The sequence below is a fragment of the Dysidea avara genome, chromosome 6 (genome assembly GCF_963678975.1).
Source record: "Dysidea avara chromosome 6, odDysAvar1.4, whole genome shotgun sequence".
NCBI lineage: Eukaryota > Metazoa > Porifera > Demospongiae > Dictyoceratida > Dysideidae > Dysidea > Dysidea avara.
The window spans coordinates 34090089-34107464 of NC_089277.1; the positions used below are offsets into that span (position 1 = coordinate 34090089).

The window sequence follows — 17376 nt, forward strand, 5'->3', positions numbered from 1 at the left end:
TCCCACCGAGCTATGCTGTAATACCATCATTCATATCTTGTTTCACTACTTTTTATTGCATAGATCCCTACTTCATTTTTAATTAACAATTTTTAAAATACTAGTATATTTTATATACCACTTTGGAGTGGGTATGTACTTCAAAGGTGCCGCTCAGGGTTTAACTCACATATTCACAGGGAAATATCTACTAGATATTACCTTGGCAATCATGGGAACGTGGTTTGCTCATGGCTTTGATTCCCAACCAGTTCAAAGATACGAAACGTTTTGACTCATTTTATTGAGCAACACAGAGCATTTTATTGTGGGTTTCAGTTTACATAGGCAAGGCTCAGTGTAGTTGCTAAGTCTAGATGATTTGACAGTACTAAACTATATTCTAAGATGAACAATCTGTAAAACAATCACTTGGGTGATGCGTAGTTACGTATTTCTACCCACTACCCACTGCATGTCAACCATTGAGCAGACCATGAAACAAGAAGAATATTACAACTAGGTGAGTAGCTTATAGTCATAAATGCTCAACTTAATGTATTAACTTACTTACTGCCACAATAGCTTTAATGTAGTATTAAAAACTTTACAGTTCAAAAATCAATCCCACAATCAAAAGAACGTAATGATGCAGTAATAATTTTCTGAGAGCTATTTGTCCACACAATTAAAACCACAATCAATTATCAGATGCTAGCATCCAAAACAAATAGGGTGAATGCTCTGTAGTTCTTTAACCTATCAGGTGAGTGTGCCCTGAGTGTAATATCTATGTATACATCAAAACAGTCAAGCTGTTAAAAAGTGTGTGACCTCCAAAAAATCCAGGGTGAAAAAGATGTGAAATCCAAGATGGTGACCAAGAAATGGCTGTGATGGTACGTAGGTTAATGGCAAAAATTTTAATAATGCCAATTCAGGTGAATTTGTGCTGCCTCCTCCACTAGGATTCGGCACCAAATTCACCTGAATTGTCGTTATTAAAATTTTTGCCATTAACCTACCATTACAGACATTTCTTGGCCACCACCTTTGATTCACATCTTTTTTCACCATGGCCTTTTTGGAGGCTGCATTCTTTTCTTACAGCTTGGCTGTTTTGGTTTAGATATCACTTCTTTTGTATTGTAAGCCACAAAGCCGACCATAAACTGGTTTTGGTGCTTCTTTTTTACCTGTTTTTTTCCTTACTGCAGGGATTGTGGAACAAAGAAGTAATTGTGTGTGTAGCTTTTTGTCTGATTAAATATTTGTGCATTTAACAATGAACAAATTGAATGATTATCACATAGGTAATAAGGTGACTTCATACATAACTGAACTGTAGCTGAAACTTTCATTGTTTGTAGTTGAACTCTTATAAGGGTCACTTGTTTCTAGCTGAACTCACTACATGGTGATTTGTTTCCAGCACATATTTTTACAGAATGATTTATTTGTAGCTGATCTCTCTGTAGGGTAGCTGATATCTCTCTAGGGTGAAGTTTGTTTCCAGCTGATCTCTCTACAGGGTGATTTGTTTGTAGCTGATCTCTATATGAAATAATTGTTTCTATATAACTGATTTCTCTTCAGGGTGACTGCTCTATTAGAATGACAGTTATATTTGAGCTGTATTGTGCTTACTTTAAGTCTACAAGCATAAGAAATATTAGGAATTTTAAGGTCGATTATGGATTATTAAAAAGGTAGTGAAACAAGGGAGGTCACCTACACCTGCATATGTGACTGGATTTTGGAAAAACGATCCAAATCGCACATTAGAAGTTTTGAGACAAACGGTTTTAAAGAATTCAAGTCAGCATAACTTGCCAAGGGTAGCAAGCATGCGTATGAAATTCACACAAAAGATGAATCAATCTATTACCTGTCAGACAACTTCCAGTACTTGTAGTTGCTTGTAGAGTTTCCTGCCAAAATAAGATAGAAACTCTGAGCAGTTGGATGAGCGGAGTAGTATCATGAGTGCTCACGAAGGGGTGGGGGGTGGGGGGTGGCAGGGAGGGCAAGAGGTAGACTTCAAAATGGATACAATGATTGGAGTCCAGACACAAGATTACAGGGCTGTGCTGGCTCGTTAGTGGTTGATATGTAGCAAAATCAACAGAAAAATGTCTGGCCAACATTATCAGGCTGTCCACCAGTAAACCACTGATTCTTGCCAAGCCAGGTCCTTCGCAAGGCCTGAAACTGCCATTCGAACCACACCACCCAGAAAAGATGTCTGTTAAAACCAGCCTCGAGTAGTTTGAGTAGTACTGAGGGTCAAAACTAGTAGTACGATAGTGTAGCTATCCACTGGTGGTGTTAGTTTGATTTAGCCTGATGTGCGATTTGGATCGGTTTTGTAAAATCTGGTCAAATATATACTAGTGGATATTTAATCCCTACTTCAGTCTATACCCATGACTGAATGTTCATTAGCATATCTGCCGGTTCAGCTGACCTCCATTGTTTCCCTACATTTTTCTATGATTTGTAATCAAATTAACATTCCTAATTTTTCCTTATGCTTGTTTGTTTACTTTTGTATAACACTGATATGACTCGCATACGGCATCAAAAACCAGAGTTAAAGTTTTGTCTGAATGTACATCCAAGTTATTGATTACGGAGTCAACAGGAAGTGGCCATTACGTTTTGCTTTCGGCTATGTTCAGCCCGTTACACAGTGCTACAAATGAAGAACAGTGGGAGAAGTACCTCTGCAGTTTTAGGGTCATATTGAAGGCACTTTTGGGCTTGATTACACCTAACCAACACTGCCAAGACACCAGCATGGTATTGTGAAGATGATTTTAGGGTTGTTTTTTGGCTTGAAAAACCCAATTCTCCATGATCCCTAATATACAGTTCTGCCGTACTGTATGATTATTGCACATTAAAGTTATAAATGGCAGTTACTGTTGTGCAAACATCAACTCATAACTGTGATTCACATTGTTTACTTAATGGAGTGCTGTATAGGTTTTGTGTAGTTAAGTCAGTGAATTGGGCCTATACAAATTTGATAATGGAGGAGGGACTAAATATAGTACATGATTATGTAGCCAATTGCTACATTATCTTTTTAACCATTTCATTCATTTAGTTGAGCATCCAAAATTTACAACACAGCCATCACCACAAAGTGTTGGTCTCACACAAACTGCCACATTCACATGTTCTGCTACTGGTGATGATATGAAGTACCAATGGACAATTGGATCAGGATCATTTCCTACTAAAGTGAATGGTTTAAATACCAATACCTTGGTAATTCCAGATGTGAAGTCATCTGATAATAACACTTACTCTTGTACAATTAGTAATGATGGAGGTAGTGTCACATCAGACCCTGTTAAGCTAACAGTTAATGGTATGAATGTAATGATATTGTATGCATCTATAAACATAGTAGAATGTTTTAAATTGCTATGCTGTGTGTAGAAATTCATTTCCACTATAATATAACAGCAAAAATTTTCCTCAGCCAGCTATTGCACCTAAAACAATGACTAGGCTAATGGCGTGCCACATTGTTACTGCTGCTGACTTAAAATGCACAGTACATGCAATCTAATTGCAATGCAAATGCCTAGTGGGCCACTTGCTCAGGCTGCATCTTAAGCTAGTCAATCATAACCCAGGTAAAAACAAACTTGCCCCAAAAATCTTGCAAGATTGGGCAAGAATCTTGCAAGATTAAGGACCTTTTTACTTGCACAAGTGCAAGATTTGTGCAAGAATTTGATGTAAGATTAGCAAGATTCCTGCAAGTTTTTTTTTACCTGGGAAGTTAAGTTAAGTTGTTGCATTTTTCACATCATTGTTATGCATAACTTGAACTCAGATGAAAATATTTTATTATTCTTTCTACTATATCCTGCGACTTAACTGAACTCATGCAGGTAGCTGAACTTTCTACAAGATGACTTGTTTGGTGCTGCGATTCCTACATGATGATTTGCTATGGACCTGAACCCTCTACAGGGTGATTAGTTACCTCTGTACTTGGTCACTTTTAACCTCTAATAAAGCAATTTACTGCAAGGCTCATTGCTCTAATAGGGTTACTTCACTATTAGAGTATTTCCATCATACACTTGCTACAGGTATGATAAAAGACACACAGAACAGAAAATACTCTATAGATCATCAACCTTTGCACACCGTTTCCTGTAAATTCATAGGCCCTAGACCAGGTGGAAAATCAGCAAGTGGAATACTAAGGTTTAAAGTGTTTAGTTAGTGCAGAACAAAATATCGACACTAGCTAAGGAAGCAAGCTTGTCACACTAGTAGAACAGGCAGAACAAAATGTGATTTTCATGCATACGTAGCACCATGATGCCCAAAATTATTATTTTTGTTATGACAATGCCCTCCACCTTCAGTAGTCTACATACCAAATTTAACCTTAATTTTTGTGTCATTCCCTATATGAGCCAAAAGTTGCCATACCATGCAAATGATTTATTTGATTATAATTTTTCTTTATGTATTACAAATGGTCTGAACTTGCCCATACTATAGTTGGTACATGCTCACCTGAGCCCCCGCCAAATACAGTAATATCAAATAAGTGAACATGTGTTCACTCCCAATGGTTTAGTACTGGAACAAGCATGTTTTCATGTTGTAAACATGTTTATACGCCTCAATCGTCCATACTAAATGTAAGGGATATTTTAAAGCCTCATAACTCACTTGTTCTTGCCCATATCAAAGAGCGTTCTTGATTAACAGTTCTGGTGTTTAAAGGACTTCACAGTGCTACAAAATGTTTGGGCAGCTGGCCCATGTAACAAGAGTTATTAACAAGAAACGAGGGCTCAGGTGAACGCTAACCAACTATACAAAACAGTTATAATCCTTTGGCATGAGCTCTTATTATAAAAACATGCTACACATCAGATTGTTATTATGGCATAAAATTATCAGGGGCGGATCCAGGAACTGGCAAGAGGAAGGGAACAACAGGCTATGTTGTAGGTGGTTGGGGAGAGCCAGATTATCATGTTAGTTGCTGAATTTTTTAAGCAGCAAATAATTGCCTCTTGGTAGTGTCTCACTGTTGATATTTGCCATTTTGGCCTTTAGATGGCTGTGAAGCCTTAAAAGCTATTTTAAAAGCTCTGAATGTCTTTAAGAACAAAACGACAATTACTTTTAGAGGTGTTTAGTACACACGAAGGTGCTGGGGGACAATTTCACAGCTAGTTTGACTTTGGTTTGCCTTGGTTTCAGGTGAAATTGTAATAAAAGCTTGTAAAACGTGCATATTTTCATGAGTTTTATAAACTGATCTTGGCCATGGCCTGACATAAAGTTAATCAGAAATATGGCTGGCTCTTCCACAAGGTGGAGAGGGGCATTTGCCCCAAATTCCCCATCCTGGATCTGCCATTGATTATGGCTATAAGATACATTGTTCAGCCTCTAGCCATTTGACCATGGTCAGTAGACAGGAAAGACGCAAAATGGGTTGTGGTGATTTTCAAAATTCTATATTGGTACTTCTGTAAGGGTTTTTAAAAAGACACTACATAAACCTTTCTGAATTTATTGCATCGAATAATTATTTGCTTCTATCATGATTATAAAAGCAGTGCTTTAGACTGAGCCTTTTTGGGAGGGGAGATCTGCTACTGTACGTTGAGCTCTTGTTAACATTCATTTAGATTTTGAACTTGACCCAAAAATCAGCAAGATTTTATTGGAAGCTAAAGAGAAAGGTCATACTATTAAACTGCGACATTCAAAAGTTTTGATCTGTGGATCATCAGCAGCTGGCAAAACTAACTTTTTGAACTTGCTACTGAGAAATGATTTTGTTGAAGAGCACAAAATGACAGGAGTAACTGATGCCAAGCACAAAATGGTGGTTAGGAAAATAGCCATTGGAAAAAACAGTGAAGGCATCTATTTTAAAAACCTTGAACTAGAACATCAGATTCAGTGGTTAAGATCACATCTTCATCACAAAGCAAATGACACTAAAGTACCAGTAGATGGAAATGACCGTCTTTCATCACACCAGTCATCCGGTAACCTAGCTGCTCAATTACCAGTCAAAAGAACAAAAAGTTTGAAAAGATGTAACAGTGAAAGTGCCTTGCAGTCAGCACAATCACCACTTTCTCCTATAAAGCCTTTACCTTTATCACCTGAAAAGCTTGAAGAAGATGTTGGTGAAAATGGGATGTCATCTTTAACTATGCAGCAAAGTGCTAGTGTACAACAGACTGAAATTGAACAGAAGTTAACTACTATGCTTAATGATCATGAGATTGAACAGCTTCCTGAAGTGTGGGATGTGTTGACATTCCTGGACACTGGAGGACAGCCGGAATACATCAGTATGTTACCAGCAGTAAACAGTGCAGTCATGGTTACCTTTGTGGTTCTTAGTTTGGAAAATGGTCCAAGTAGCCTTTCACGAAAAATCACTGTTTATGAAGGTGAAGAAAATTACTCATATGATTTAACATATGACTACAGCAGTCTAGTAAAAATGCTTATATCTATGAGAAAGCCCAAAACACATAACCATTCTGTTCAAGTACAAGGTGATACTATAGGAAATGATAGGTCATACCTGTCTTTTATTGGTACTAAAAGCGATCTGTTAGAAAATACTGATGAAACTTTACAGAATATAGTTTTGAGCATTGATAAAGGCTTACAAAAGATTGTTAAAGAAGCAGAATGTGAGGCTGATTTATTAGACATTTCAAGACCACATAATAGCCCTGGATGTCATTTGATACCAGTAAGTAATCGTCATGCCAACACATCGAAGGAAGACAACAATGCTTTACTAATTCGTAATGCTATTTACAAAAAACTTGAAGAAAGGAAAGTACATGATATTCCAATTGAATGGTTACTACTTGAGCTCGAAATTAAGCAATGGTGCAGGGTTAATGGTAGCAAGAGTTATATGACAATTGATGAAGTTTATAAACTGTGCAAAAAATGCAGTATTAATGATGATAAAGAATACATTGAAAGCTTCTTAAGATTTTACCACATGGTGGGAATTTTTCTATATTACAATTTACCTGGGATAGAAAATCCCATAGTGATTACCAACCACCAATGGTTGTTTGATAATCTCAGCAAGCTAGTTGTTTTTGCTATAAAGGCTAAACACAGCACTTTGGATCAACATCAACGAATTTCATTGGAGAAAGGCTTAATGTGCAAAAAATTCATGAAAGAAATCAAGTTTGATTTAATAAGTGACTACTTCATTAAGCTCTTAGAACATCTAAAAATCATTACTCCTATTGATACTGAACCAGAAGATTACTATTTTGTCCCTTGCATTCTTCCTACTTCTCCTCTTGACAGAGATGAAAAGTTAGCCCTTTTAAATGAGTATGGAGGTAATCACAATGCAAAACCATTACTTATTCAAATTGCCAACAATTCAAAGTCAGCCTTAGCTAACTCATACTACGGGCTGCCAAGAGGTGTATTTGGTTTTCTCATAGTTCATTTGCTTCAACTACAAAACACAGACCCCAAATGGCGCTTTCTTAGAATGCTATTTACAAACACTGAAGGTAATGCATGCATATACCATAATCTTGTCACCTTTCAGTATTTTCCTGTGGACAACAAGAAACAAGCGTATTATATTATTCTGATTGACAGATTTCTATATTTAGAAATCCAGGTACGATCTAAAGAAAATCCAGAATCAAATCATACCTATGTTCAAATTAAAGATCTTGTGAAGTATTGCTTTAAAAAAGTTTGTACGAAACTAAACTTTGATGCAAACAATGTTTGTGTGGCATTTGCATGCTCTATATGCAATAAACGGCATCTGGCAAGAAAAAATTTTGATGCAGATTCGTCTGAGCCATTTCACTGTCAGAAGACTAATATGGTAGATTGGTTTGTAGATAGTGTTTGGTTTAGCAAGGTTAGTGGAGTTTATAATTAAGTGTTAATTGTTATCATATTTTCACTTTAATAATTTCCAATTATTTTTTCATTTTATTCTTATCTTTTCCCTGAGATTATTCCTCGAAGTGATACTATGATAGGCAATCCAATTTGTGCATGTAATGTTAGAAAAATCAGAGAAGAATGTAGAAAATAAAAAATGAAGTTCAAATAAACTAGGGTGTCTGTATTGCAAATGGCTTTATTAGAGTGATTTAGCTTTTACAGTTTTGTTAAATGCTATCCTACTAGGGACCTGTGAGAAGGCTAAAGCTTGTGAATACAATATAACAGTACTTTGTGCATTTATTGTGATTAGTTAAGACCTGTGTACGTGGTCATATAAAAACATAATGTGACAGGAATTTGGATGACTGATCCAAATCACTGTTCTGTAGTTCAAACTTAATAGAATTATAAGCTATTACAATTCTTCAAGAAGTAGTAAGCACGTGAATGAGATTTCATCAATGAGGCATGATTTACCTTTCAGAGCATTCCCTAGATCTACTAATGGCTGTCTGAAAGGCTGCAAAAGTGACAGGGATAATGATTGAAGACTAGAGATAAAATAGATATGGCTCCATATGGACTGTATTGTAGCGAAATCAACACACCAATAAAATATTTGGCCACTTGCACAAGGCCACCCACTCTTGATGAATAATTTGTCATAAACCTTACCACATGATCTGTAAAGGCCAGAAATCATCATTGATGTGCTTATGACACTATAACCATTTTTTACACCACAAACCATATAAGGCTGGTTTGAGTAGGCTTGTTCCAATTATGCTGGCATAACTTCGAGCATAATAAGCTTGCAAAAAAGTATCAAGCATTATGCCAGCATAATAGGACGATTATCAAGATTTTAAATTAAATGTGCTATGTATGCACCACAACTACAGTGAAATATGAACTCAGTACACCTTAATACTGCATTTCATATCAAGAAAATGTGCAATGTTATTATTTTTATTGTTTCTTGACTGACTTTACACTTCATGGAAAAAGACTGAAATACTATAATAGAGCAGTCACTTGATTACTCTAATACGCCAATCAGGAACCACTGATATGTTCTAATAAAACAGCCAACTCTAGAGCATAATATTTTGATGCTGAAGGCATAATTTTGAGCATAATAGGCTGAATTTTTGAGCACTGCTCAAACGCATAATAAGCTATTTTCAAAGCATGGTTGGCTCAAGCCTAGTTTTGAGCGCAGCCTCTTGTAGTTACTCAATGGTGTGGTTCTTTCCCATACATGTAACTGGGTTGGAGTTGTAAAATTATAGTTGAATTATATACTTCAGTTATGTGAACAATGTTTTTTGTTGCAGGAAGAAATCATTCAAGAGGCTCAAGGTATGTGATATACTATTAATTTTACTGAAGAAGAAATCTTTAGACAATTCTATAAAATTATATTTTATACATGTACTGTAGTATTATAAAATATGCAACTGGGCAATATTAATCGAGCACAATTAAATAAATACAACCACTTGCAGCTATTATCATATTGGATCCAGATTCAGATCCCAAGAAAGACATTTGTCTCTTTTCCCCTCCACAGTATTTCCCTGTTCATAAAAGATTGAAATTTTATAATAAAGTAGTTACTGGGTGGGTTGAACAGTGGGGAACTAAGCAATGCTATAAAATGACATTAAGTGTGTGAATCACTTTAAGCACACAATATCATTCACATGCATTCACACACAATTTAATACCACTCTAGGAAGTTCAGGAGATACGATTTCTTGAGGCATTAACATAATATTCAGCCAAGGAAATACACAAATTACACTGTAATGAATAATGAGTCAATATTAGCTGCATTTGTTGGCTAAAAAGAGCCAGTGTGTTAATGAAGGTACCTGCTTTTGTGAGCACCTTCATTCACAGTGTAATAGTGATGGCATCTAGAAATGAATGTATATACACGGCCACAATAACTGTTTAATAATATAATAGTAGTGAACATGTAATGCACTTACGTAGCATTCATTCAATGGCAACAATTAATAGAAACACAACACTTATCAAACCTGTCTTTCACCCAGAACAGCTTCATGTACACTCTGTCACATATTAAGTGCCTCTAAAATATTTACCAGCTTTGGCTTTGTTTCTCATTGCAGCTACTTTGGAAACACCATTAATTACAGATCTCGTAATTAACAAGCTTAAGTGATAAGGTTAAATAAGTTGGCCAGTATAATACCCATAACATTCAGCATTGTCAATTTGTCAACATGCAGGCACTTAACCAGCATGTAGCACCTTACACACAGTATTGTAGTTCAAAAGTGCCTACAAATAGCATCTCAAAGTGTAAAAGTTCAATTTCTCCTGGCCTGGAAGACCCAAGAAGCCCCTAGACTAGCTTCCATTGGTAGCATTATGACTGAGTTTACCACTTAACTTTTACTCTGACTCTCCTGATGTTTGTTTACACTTTCCTTACATATTGTGCTGCTGTACTGTGGATAACATGATAGTATAATTTTGTAGGATGCCTGTCACTATCAGATGCTTATACGAAATATTACCCCAAGCTGATAATTACTTTACCAATGATGGATGCCACTTTTATAGCAGCAGTTAGAGAGTTTTTCTTTGGAAATACAAAACCTACTATGGAAGCATTCAGAACATCAGCTGACAGGGCAACATATTTTTTAGACAATATCATTGAAAATGCCCTTGATATGTATTTTGTGAAACTTCTTAATGCAATGGAAGCATACAAAAGTGCAGCAGGACAGCTGGCTATTGAAATTAAAGAGAGCATACAGATAAGTATGTTACTACAAGGCATGCAATAGTTTGTGTATATATGACTATCAAACTGATCATCATTATTATTATTATTGTTTTTAAATTGATAATTTATAAAAAGAGAATATAGCCATACAAATTTATTTACATAATTAATAAATCTACAGCCTTTCTAATACATGCTTATAGTACAATTGTGGTGATGTATTAGCATCAAGACATACGTACGGTAGTGTGTCGTGCAGCCAAGAAAGCTAGCATGAGTATATTGACAAGAGGAAAAAAAACATCATTTTCACGTGTGCATAGCTCCATGGCCCCTTCTCCAAAGCACACCATTTTTTGCACTTTGCCAGGCAGGATAAGCCACTCAGCAAATTTATTACAGCATTTGTGAAATACGGATGTTCAAAGTTTCAAATTAATTTCTTGGTATTTTTCTTAAGCCATGGGAGGGCTAGCAATGCCTTTTGATGGTTTGAAAAGCAGTAGACATGCAAAGTTATAAAGCAAAACCCAAACAAGTGTAAAATTGTGGGATTGAGATACTCTAATAGAACACTCAACTTAGGGTAAAAAATGAAAAAATTCACTAGAGTTCAAACCAGGAACCTCCATGTTATCACCCCCATCCTTAATCACTGAGCTGTTACTATCGTGGCTAATCACCTCACTTAATTTCTGCTTTATAAATACTATAAATCTGCTTATAAATTAATTAATGTTTCTAATTTCATAGATCTACCAATAGATGTCTATCAGAATGTGCACTCTATTAGAATATTACAATAATTTGAAGCAAAACATGCAACCATTTTTTAATTTTGACTTCAATAATAATCATCATTCATAGGCAGCTCCAGGATTTTTGGTGACTGGTTTCTGATCAAAAGCACAGCTAGATTTTAGGTGAAGACCAAAAAAAAAAGGTCTACACCTCCGGCTATTCTCCACTAAATAATATTTGTATCACTGTTAAAGCACATAAAAATCTTTATTCATAACTTCATAGTTTCTGAATACTGTGACTGCATAATTAGAGTGACTGACTGCTCTATTAGAGTATCTCGATCTAAACGTGACCGGTTTCCAGAAACCTCACAAACCCCGCTGGAGCCACCCCTGTCATTGTATCTGTATAGAAATGAAGAAATGTGAGTAAAAACAAGCATCAAGTCAGCCATAGCCTGGTTTTGGTGCCTTAAAAAGTGCAAAAAGGTAAAATCCACACAAAACAGCCAAGGTGTGAGAACATGGTGTGGCTTTAAGAATCCTGGGTGAAAAAGTTGCAAAATCAAAGGTGGTGGCCACAAAATGGCTGCAATAATGTTAATATTATTAATTTTTAAAATAATTTTAAAATTTATTAGCATTAACATCATTGCAGCCATTTCTTGACCACCACCTTTGATTTCACGATCTTTTCATTAAGTCCACACTATCTTTTTACAGCTTGGCTGCTTTTGTGTGGATAGCGATAAAAAACCATATGTATAACTGATTAGATGCCAGTGCTGCATACAACTATACTTTTAATGTGTAGATATTCTCCCACTAACTTTTTTATAAAATGTGTGATGAACTTTAATCTAATAATGAACAGTATTATTGCATACAAAGGTTAATGATCTGTTATTATTATTATCGTGCACACTGAATGTATTGTATAGTAGGAATCGCAGAAGATTGGACTGTTGCACCAAAAAATAATAGCCAGTGTTGGGAATAATGCATTACAAAAGTAACGCGTTACGTAATAGTTATTACATTTTGTGATTTCAAGTAATATTACGTGCTACCATTCACAGTCTAGTAATATAACTTAAGTTACTTTCAAGGAACCCATTGTTCATTATATTAGTAACAAAAGTAATGTGTTATTACATAACGCATTACTATTAGAGTTCGTTAGCAACGTGTAATGATATTCATAACACATCACCAGGTCCATTACTAACCAATTGGTGTTACTCAACAGCTTAGTAGCTGCAATAATCTACTGTCCCGATCCCCTATAATAAAATTATCCATATTAGTTCACACCTCAAGCAACCAGTTACGTGATTTGCCAGCAATGTTTAGGTATGGCTGAAGTGGTAAAAATAATGAACATCTATACACAGGTGCAAGAAGCCAGTAGCTATATTTACACAGGAGTGTTTATTATATGCTAGCTCAGTAACTAACATGCAAGCCGGGTGTAGAAAGGTGTATAGTCAGAGCAAAAGTAACTTAATGTAATATATTAAGTTACTTTTCATTTGGAGTAACTAACTTATTACATTGCCCAAAAGTAAAGAGTAATATGTAATATATTATATACAATGACTAAATAATTTTCCCAACACTGTAATAGCCAGGCTCACTATTGCATCACAATACTATGACACCTTGGCAGTATTGATTACAAGTACAAATAATTCCTTAAAACAAGATGAAACAATTTGAAATTTTATGTAATGGAATATCCTACTTGCTGACTGGCTAACATCACCTCTAAGTCACATATAGTGTGCTTATGTTGAGCTGAAGTTGAAAAAATAGCTACTTTCAAGTGAATCAAGTGGTAGACTACTCTTTTGCTTAGCACATGCATTTCAACACAGTACAGTTGGTAAAACATGTCCTTGTTTTGTCCCATTTCTTTCACTCGAAGGAAGTACGTACGTAGTATGCCAATGGCTTCATGTGTGTCACACAAATGAGACAGGAGTCATTCGACATTTTGCTCCTTGCCTCCAACCGTCACAGTATGCATTAATGTTATTGTTCTCCATATGCAGGGCTGTGTATTATATAGTGGCTACTTTGCTTACTAATGCAGTGAATAATATAAGCCCACATGATCATAAAATTGTATTCATAAAATTATGTCTGACACCATTCTTTCCTTTGATGTTATGCTATAGAATTTTATACATAATAAACAAGTGTATTATAAACTTATGAAACTTACAAGCTGTATAGTAGGGAGCATTTCAATAAAAATGTTTAATATATTATAAGGAAAATCATCACCTGAAAAACTGTGACAAGTTTGAATACTAGCTGAATTATACATAGTGTTATTGTGATTCACGCCAGATAAGGGATGGTGTAACGATGAATTAAGTGCAATCGCAGCAATGCTATACATAGTATTACTTAATAGGTGTAGTATTAGTAATTACAGCAATAAAAGCTGGCATCACAAGGTGGTTGGATAGTAGTAGCATCTGTTCTGGATATCATCTGTTGGTGGCCCGGTGTGCAAGACTATTAATCAGCCAGGATGGTAATTTATGTTGTAGCAGCAGTTGAAGTAGTGAGCTGCTTATCTTATCAACTGCAGAGGACTTAAATTGTGTGAAGTTTGTGATAGAAAGTGGTGAGTAGGCTGGGTTTGAAAATGAATGTATTATTTGAAAAAAGGAAGTAGTTACTGAACTGAAAGTTTCTTTTTTTGCGGATCGCACAAAATAACTGACAATCATCCATCAACATGACTATGAAGCAACTAGTTGGTATACCATGAGTATTCGACTTTAAGGTATGCATCTAGTAGTTGCCTCAAGTATTCAACTTTAAGGCACACGTCTAGTAGTTGTCCCAAGTATTTAACTTTAGGGCATGTGATAAGCAGTATTAGCATTAGGGTAAGAGTAGGGTTCAGCTTGTCAACTTTAGGTTACGTTCTTCTTACTATATACAGCTTACTCAAGTCTTGAGTCACTTGTATAAGATAGAAAAGTAGGGAAAGTGGGTAGCTAGCAGTGGTAGCACAGTGTTTAGCACATTGGCTTAGCACACCAGTAGTCTTATGTTCAATCCCTGGATGGGTTTTGGGTTTTTTGTGTTTCTTTTTGTCTAAGTTTTACTGTCGGTTCAATAGCCAGAACGGCTTATTGAACCGACTTTCGGTTCAGTAACCACTGCCTTAAAAAAGGCTTGTGGTGGGTGGATGAAAGTATTCTCTGGACTTGATGGCCTAGATGAAAATCAGGGAGGTAGGATTTATTGGATTGATTTTAAATAATGGCTATTCTGTCAGTATGCTAACCATGCAGGGCTAAAAAGTTCACTAGCTAGTAAAAATCCATAGAATGCAATGCAAGCATGAGAGGTATCAGCTAGGGAGTAGTGTGATGGACAAAGTTCATATTTCACCATCTGAATGCGATTGAGATGGGTTTATAAGCATGCAAAATGTCCATTAGATTCATCACCATACATGTAGAATATTGCTTTACCACATTATTGTAATAGTGCAAATAATACCTTCTGTGTAGAGTACACATATGCTATGGCAGACGTGTTGTAATGGAAGCCTTGTAAAGATCAGGATGATGCATACACTGCTAAAGCAGTACAGTGATGCATAACAACAGACAATTGTAACAGATAACTGCAATGGTTGGAGTGGGGACTACATACATAACTACAACTCATAGCATGCAGAATCATTACATGAACTAATTATTTCATAAATGTTTAGAGTAAATTGCATAATGTGAAGGATCCTTATTGTTTACCGTACTAATGAGAATAGCAGTGAAACAAGATGGGGAAATAGTCAGCAGCAGTTGTAGCACCTCAGCACATGGCTAACATGGCCAGGAATAAGTATAAAGTGCAATACAATGACCCTGTTGGCGTGTTGGGAGATGCTTATGGTTCATGGTACAATTGTTGAATGCCAGAGTGCAGTAGCAGTAACAGCAGCAGCAGGCCTAGGGGCGTAGTTAACCAGAAGGTGATGGAGGGGCAGGCATGCCCCCCACGAAACACTCAGAATTGTTCATGCATGCAAAAAAAAGACTAATGATCCAATGATGGGATAGCTACCATACAGTGTTGTATTATTACAGCTAACATAACTAGCCATGTAACTATTTCATTACTGATTACTATCAGTTATCACTTATCAATGGAGGTCAATGATGGAGGTATATTAGTTGAGCATAATCGCACGTGCCACTGCTGTACTCCAGCAAATTCGTCCATAATCCGGTAGAACTATATTGTGAATATTTCAGTATAATGCAATGTATCACAGTTACTTATGTTAGCCACAGCCTGTGCTGCAATTCTAGCACACTGACAGTATGACGTGTTCACTCACTTCAGCAGGCAAAACTCAAATGCCACATATTACATGAAATCCCAGTTCATACGCAAGTTCATAACCTGTCTTGCTACCAGAACTTTTAAGCTTATGATGGATCCACCTGACTAACAAAGTAAAAAAAAATTAGGCAGGTATGCCATTGCACTGTCGTACATAGATCCAGTGTGATCGACTCAAAAAAATAAACTTGGTAAGTTACATTTAACACTTTATCACCTCGTAGGCAGTAGGTTCTTATCGTCATCTGCCTGTCACTCTCCTTTGTCACTTGTGAGTTGCGACTCCTGCGAGGTCACTTCAAGTGAGTCACTATCCTTTTAGGTTTGAAAAATGCTCTATCACATGAGTAATTTAGGCTAAATACAGAAGTGTGTCTATAATTTTCATTTGGTGAATTCATGAATGAGTTGAATGTTGCATGCGCATTCACTAGCAACACCTGGTGATACCTTGTAGTTAGTAGTGCACATAGTTTATAGTCATTTGCGTGTCAGTTACTAGTAAGCTTGTGATGAGGTAAAAAAAACACTTAGTGATGAGCAAATAATGTCCCCCCCTTAGCTATGCCTCTGAGCAGTAGTGATAGAAGCAACAGCAGTGGGGCCAACGGTAGTATATAAAGCCATCATTTATACCCCCTTTTACCCTGGTTTTCCAGGATAAGCGTAAGGCAACTACCGTATTGGGCGAGGCTTATGATGTTTATGGTACAGTTGTTGAAAACCAAAGTGTGGCAGCAACAGACAGAGGCAGCATACCAACAACCAGCAAGATTAGCAGCATTTTCCTAGCCCATGATTTGCAACACTTCTTACCCAGGTGTCCCAAGCATGTTATTGGTAGGAGAGTGTTACTAGGCTGTGTCATGCAATAAGGCAGCTAGCTGTAAATATTTTAAAGTATTTTATTTTATGTTTTGGCAACTGCCAGCAACAGGATTAAAGCAGCACTAGCAGCATTAACAGCAGCAAGTGACAGTAAGCAACTCTGTTGATGTGTTTTTTAGCAACCGCAAGCTAAACTCTAAGACGAACTCCTAGACCATTTTGACTTAAACCATACTGCAGTATTTATGCTGTGCCCTTCATATGAAAGCTAGTTATCACTGCTAGAAAACAATGAATTCACTTAGTAAAGTGACTCACAATGCTGGTTTAGTCAATATTATTGCCAAATTTGATCTCACAGTGCTAAATTTGCAGTTAATTTCCCTGTGAGGGCATGCCTAGCGATGCCTTAGATAAAGCATACTCCTCATGCTGAGTGTGCCTCTCACTCTGCACTTCTGAATAATTCCAGAACTTCTTCACACCACTACAAAACACAGAGTCACTATCAGAATATTAAATATATGGTACATTGGTCAATTTTCTGTTTTATAGCTAAAATGAAGCACTGGGTGTTTTTCAATTTTGTGTTAAAATTTAGCTTTGTATCTAAGAAATATTGCCAATTTAGTGTTAAATACATTACAAACTAACTTTTCATAATAATGCAATTTGAAAATACATTTTGACAACTTGGTATTCTCTACTGAC

General features: G+C 36.3%; 1 protein-coding gene across 1 annotated transcript in view; it reads left to right on the plus strand.

Moving 5' to 3' along the window:
• LOC136258393 (uncharacterized) overlaps nt 1-17376 on the plus strand; it is a 118426-nt gene that overhangs the window by 58285 nt on the left and 42765 nt on the right. The window contains exons 14-17 of the mRNA XM_066051700.1: nt 3092-3358; nt 5664-7918; nt 9288-9312; nt 10465-10752. Of these exons, the coding sequence (XP_065907772.1) occupies nt 3092-3358; nt 5664-7918; nt 9288-9312; nt 10465-10752 (2835 nt within the window). The remainder of the gene's footprint in view (nt 1-3091; nt 3359-5663; nt 7919-9287; nt 9313-10464; nt 10753-17376) is intronic.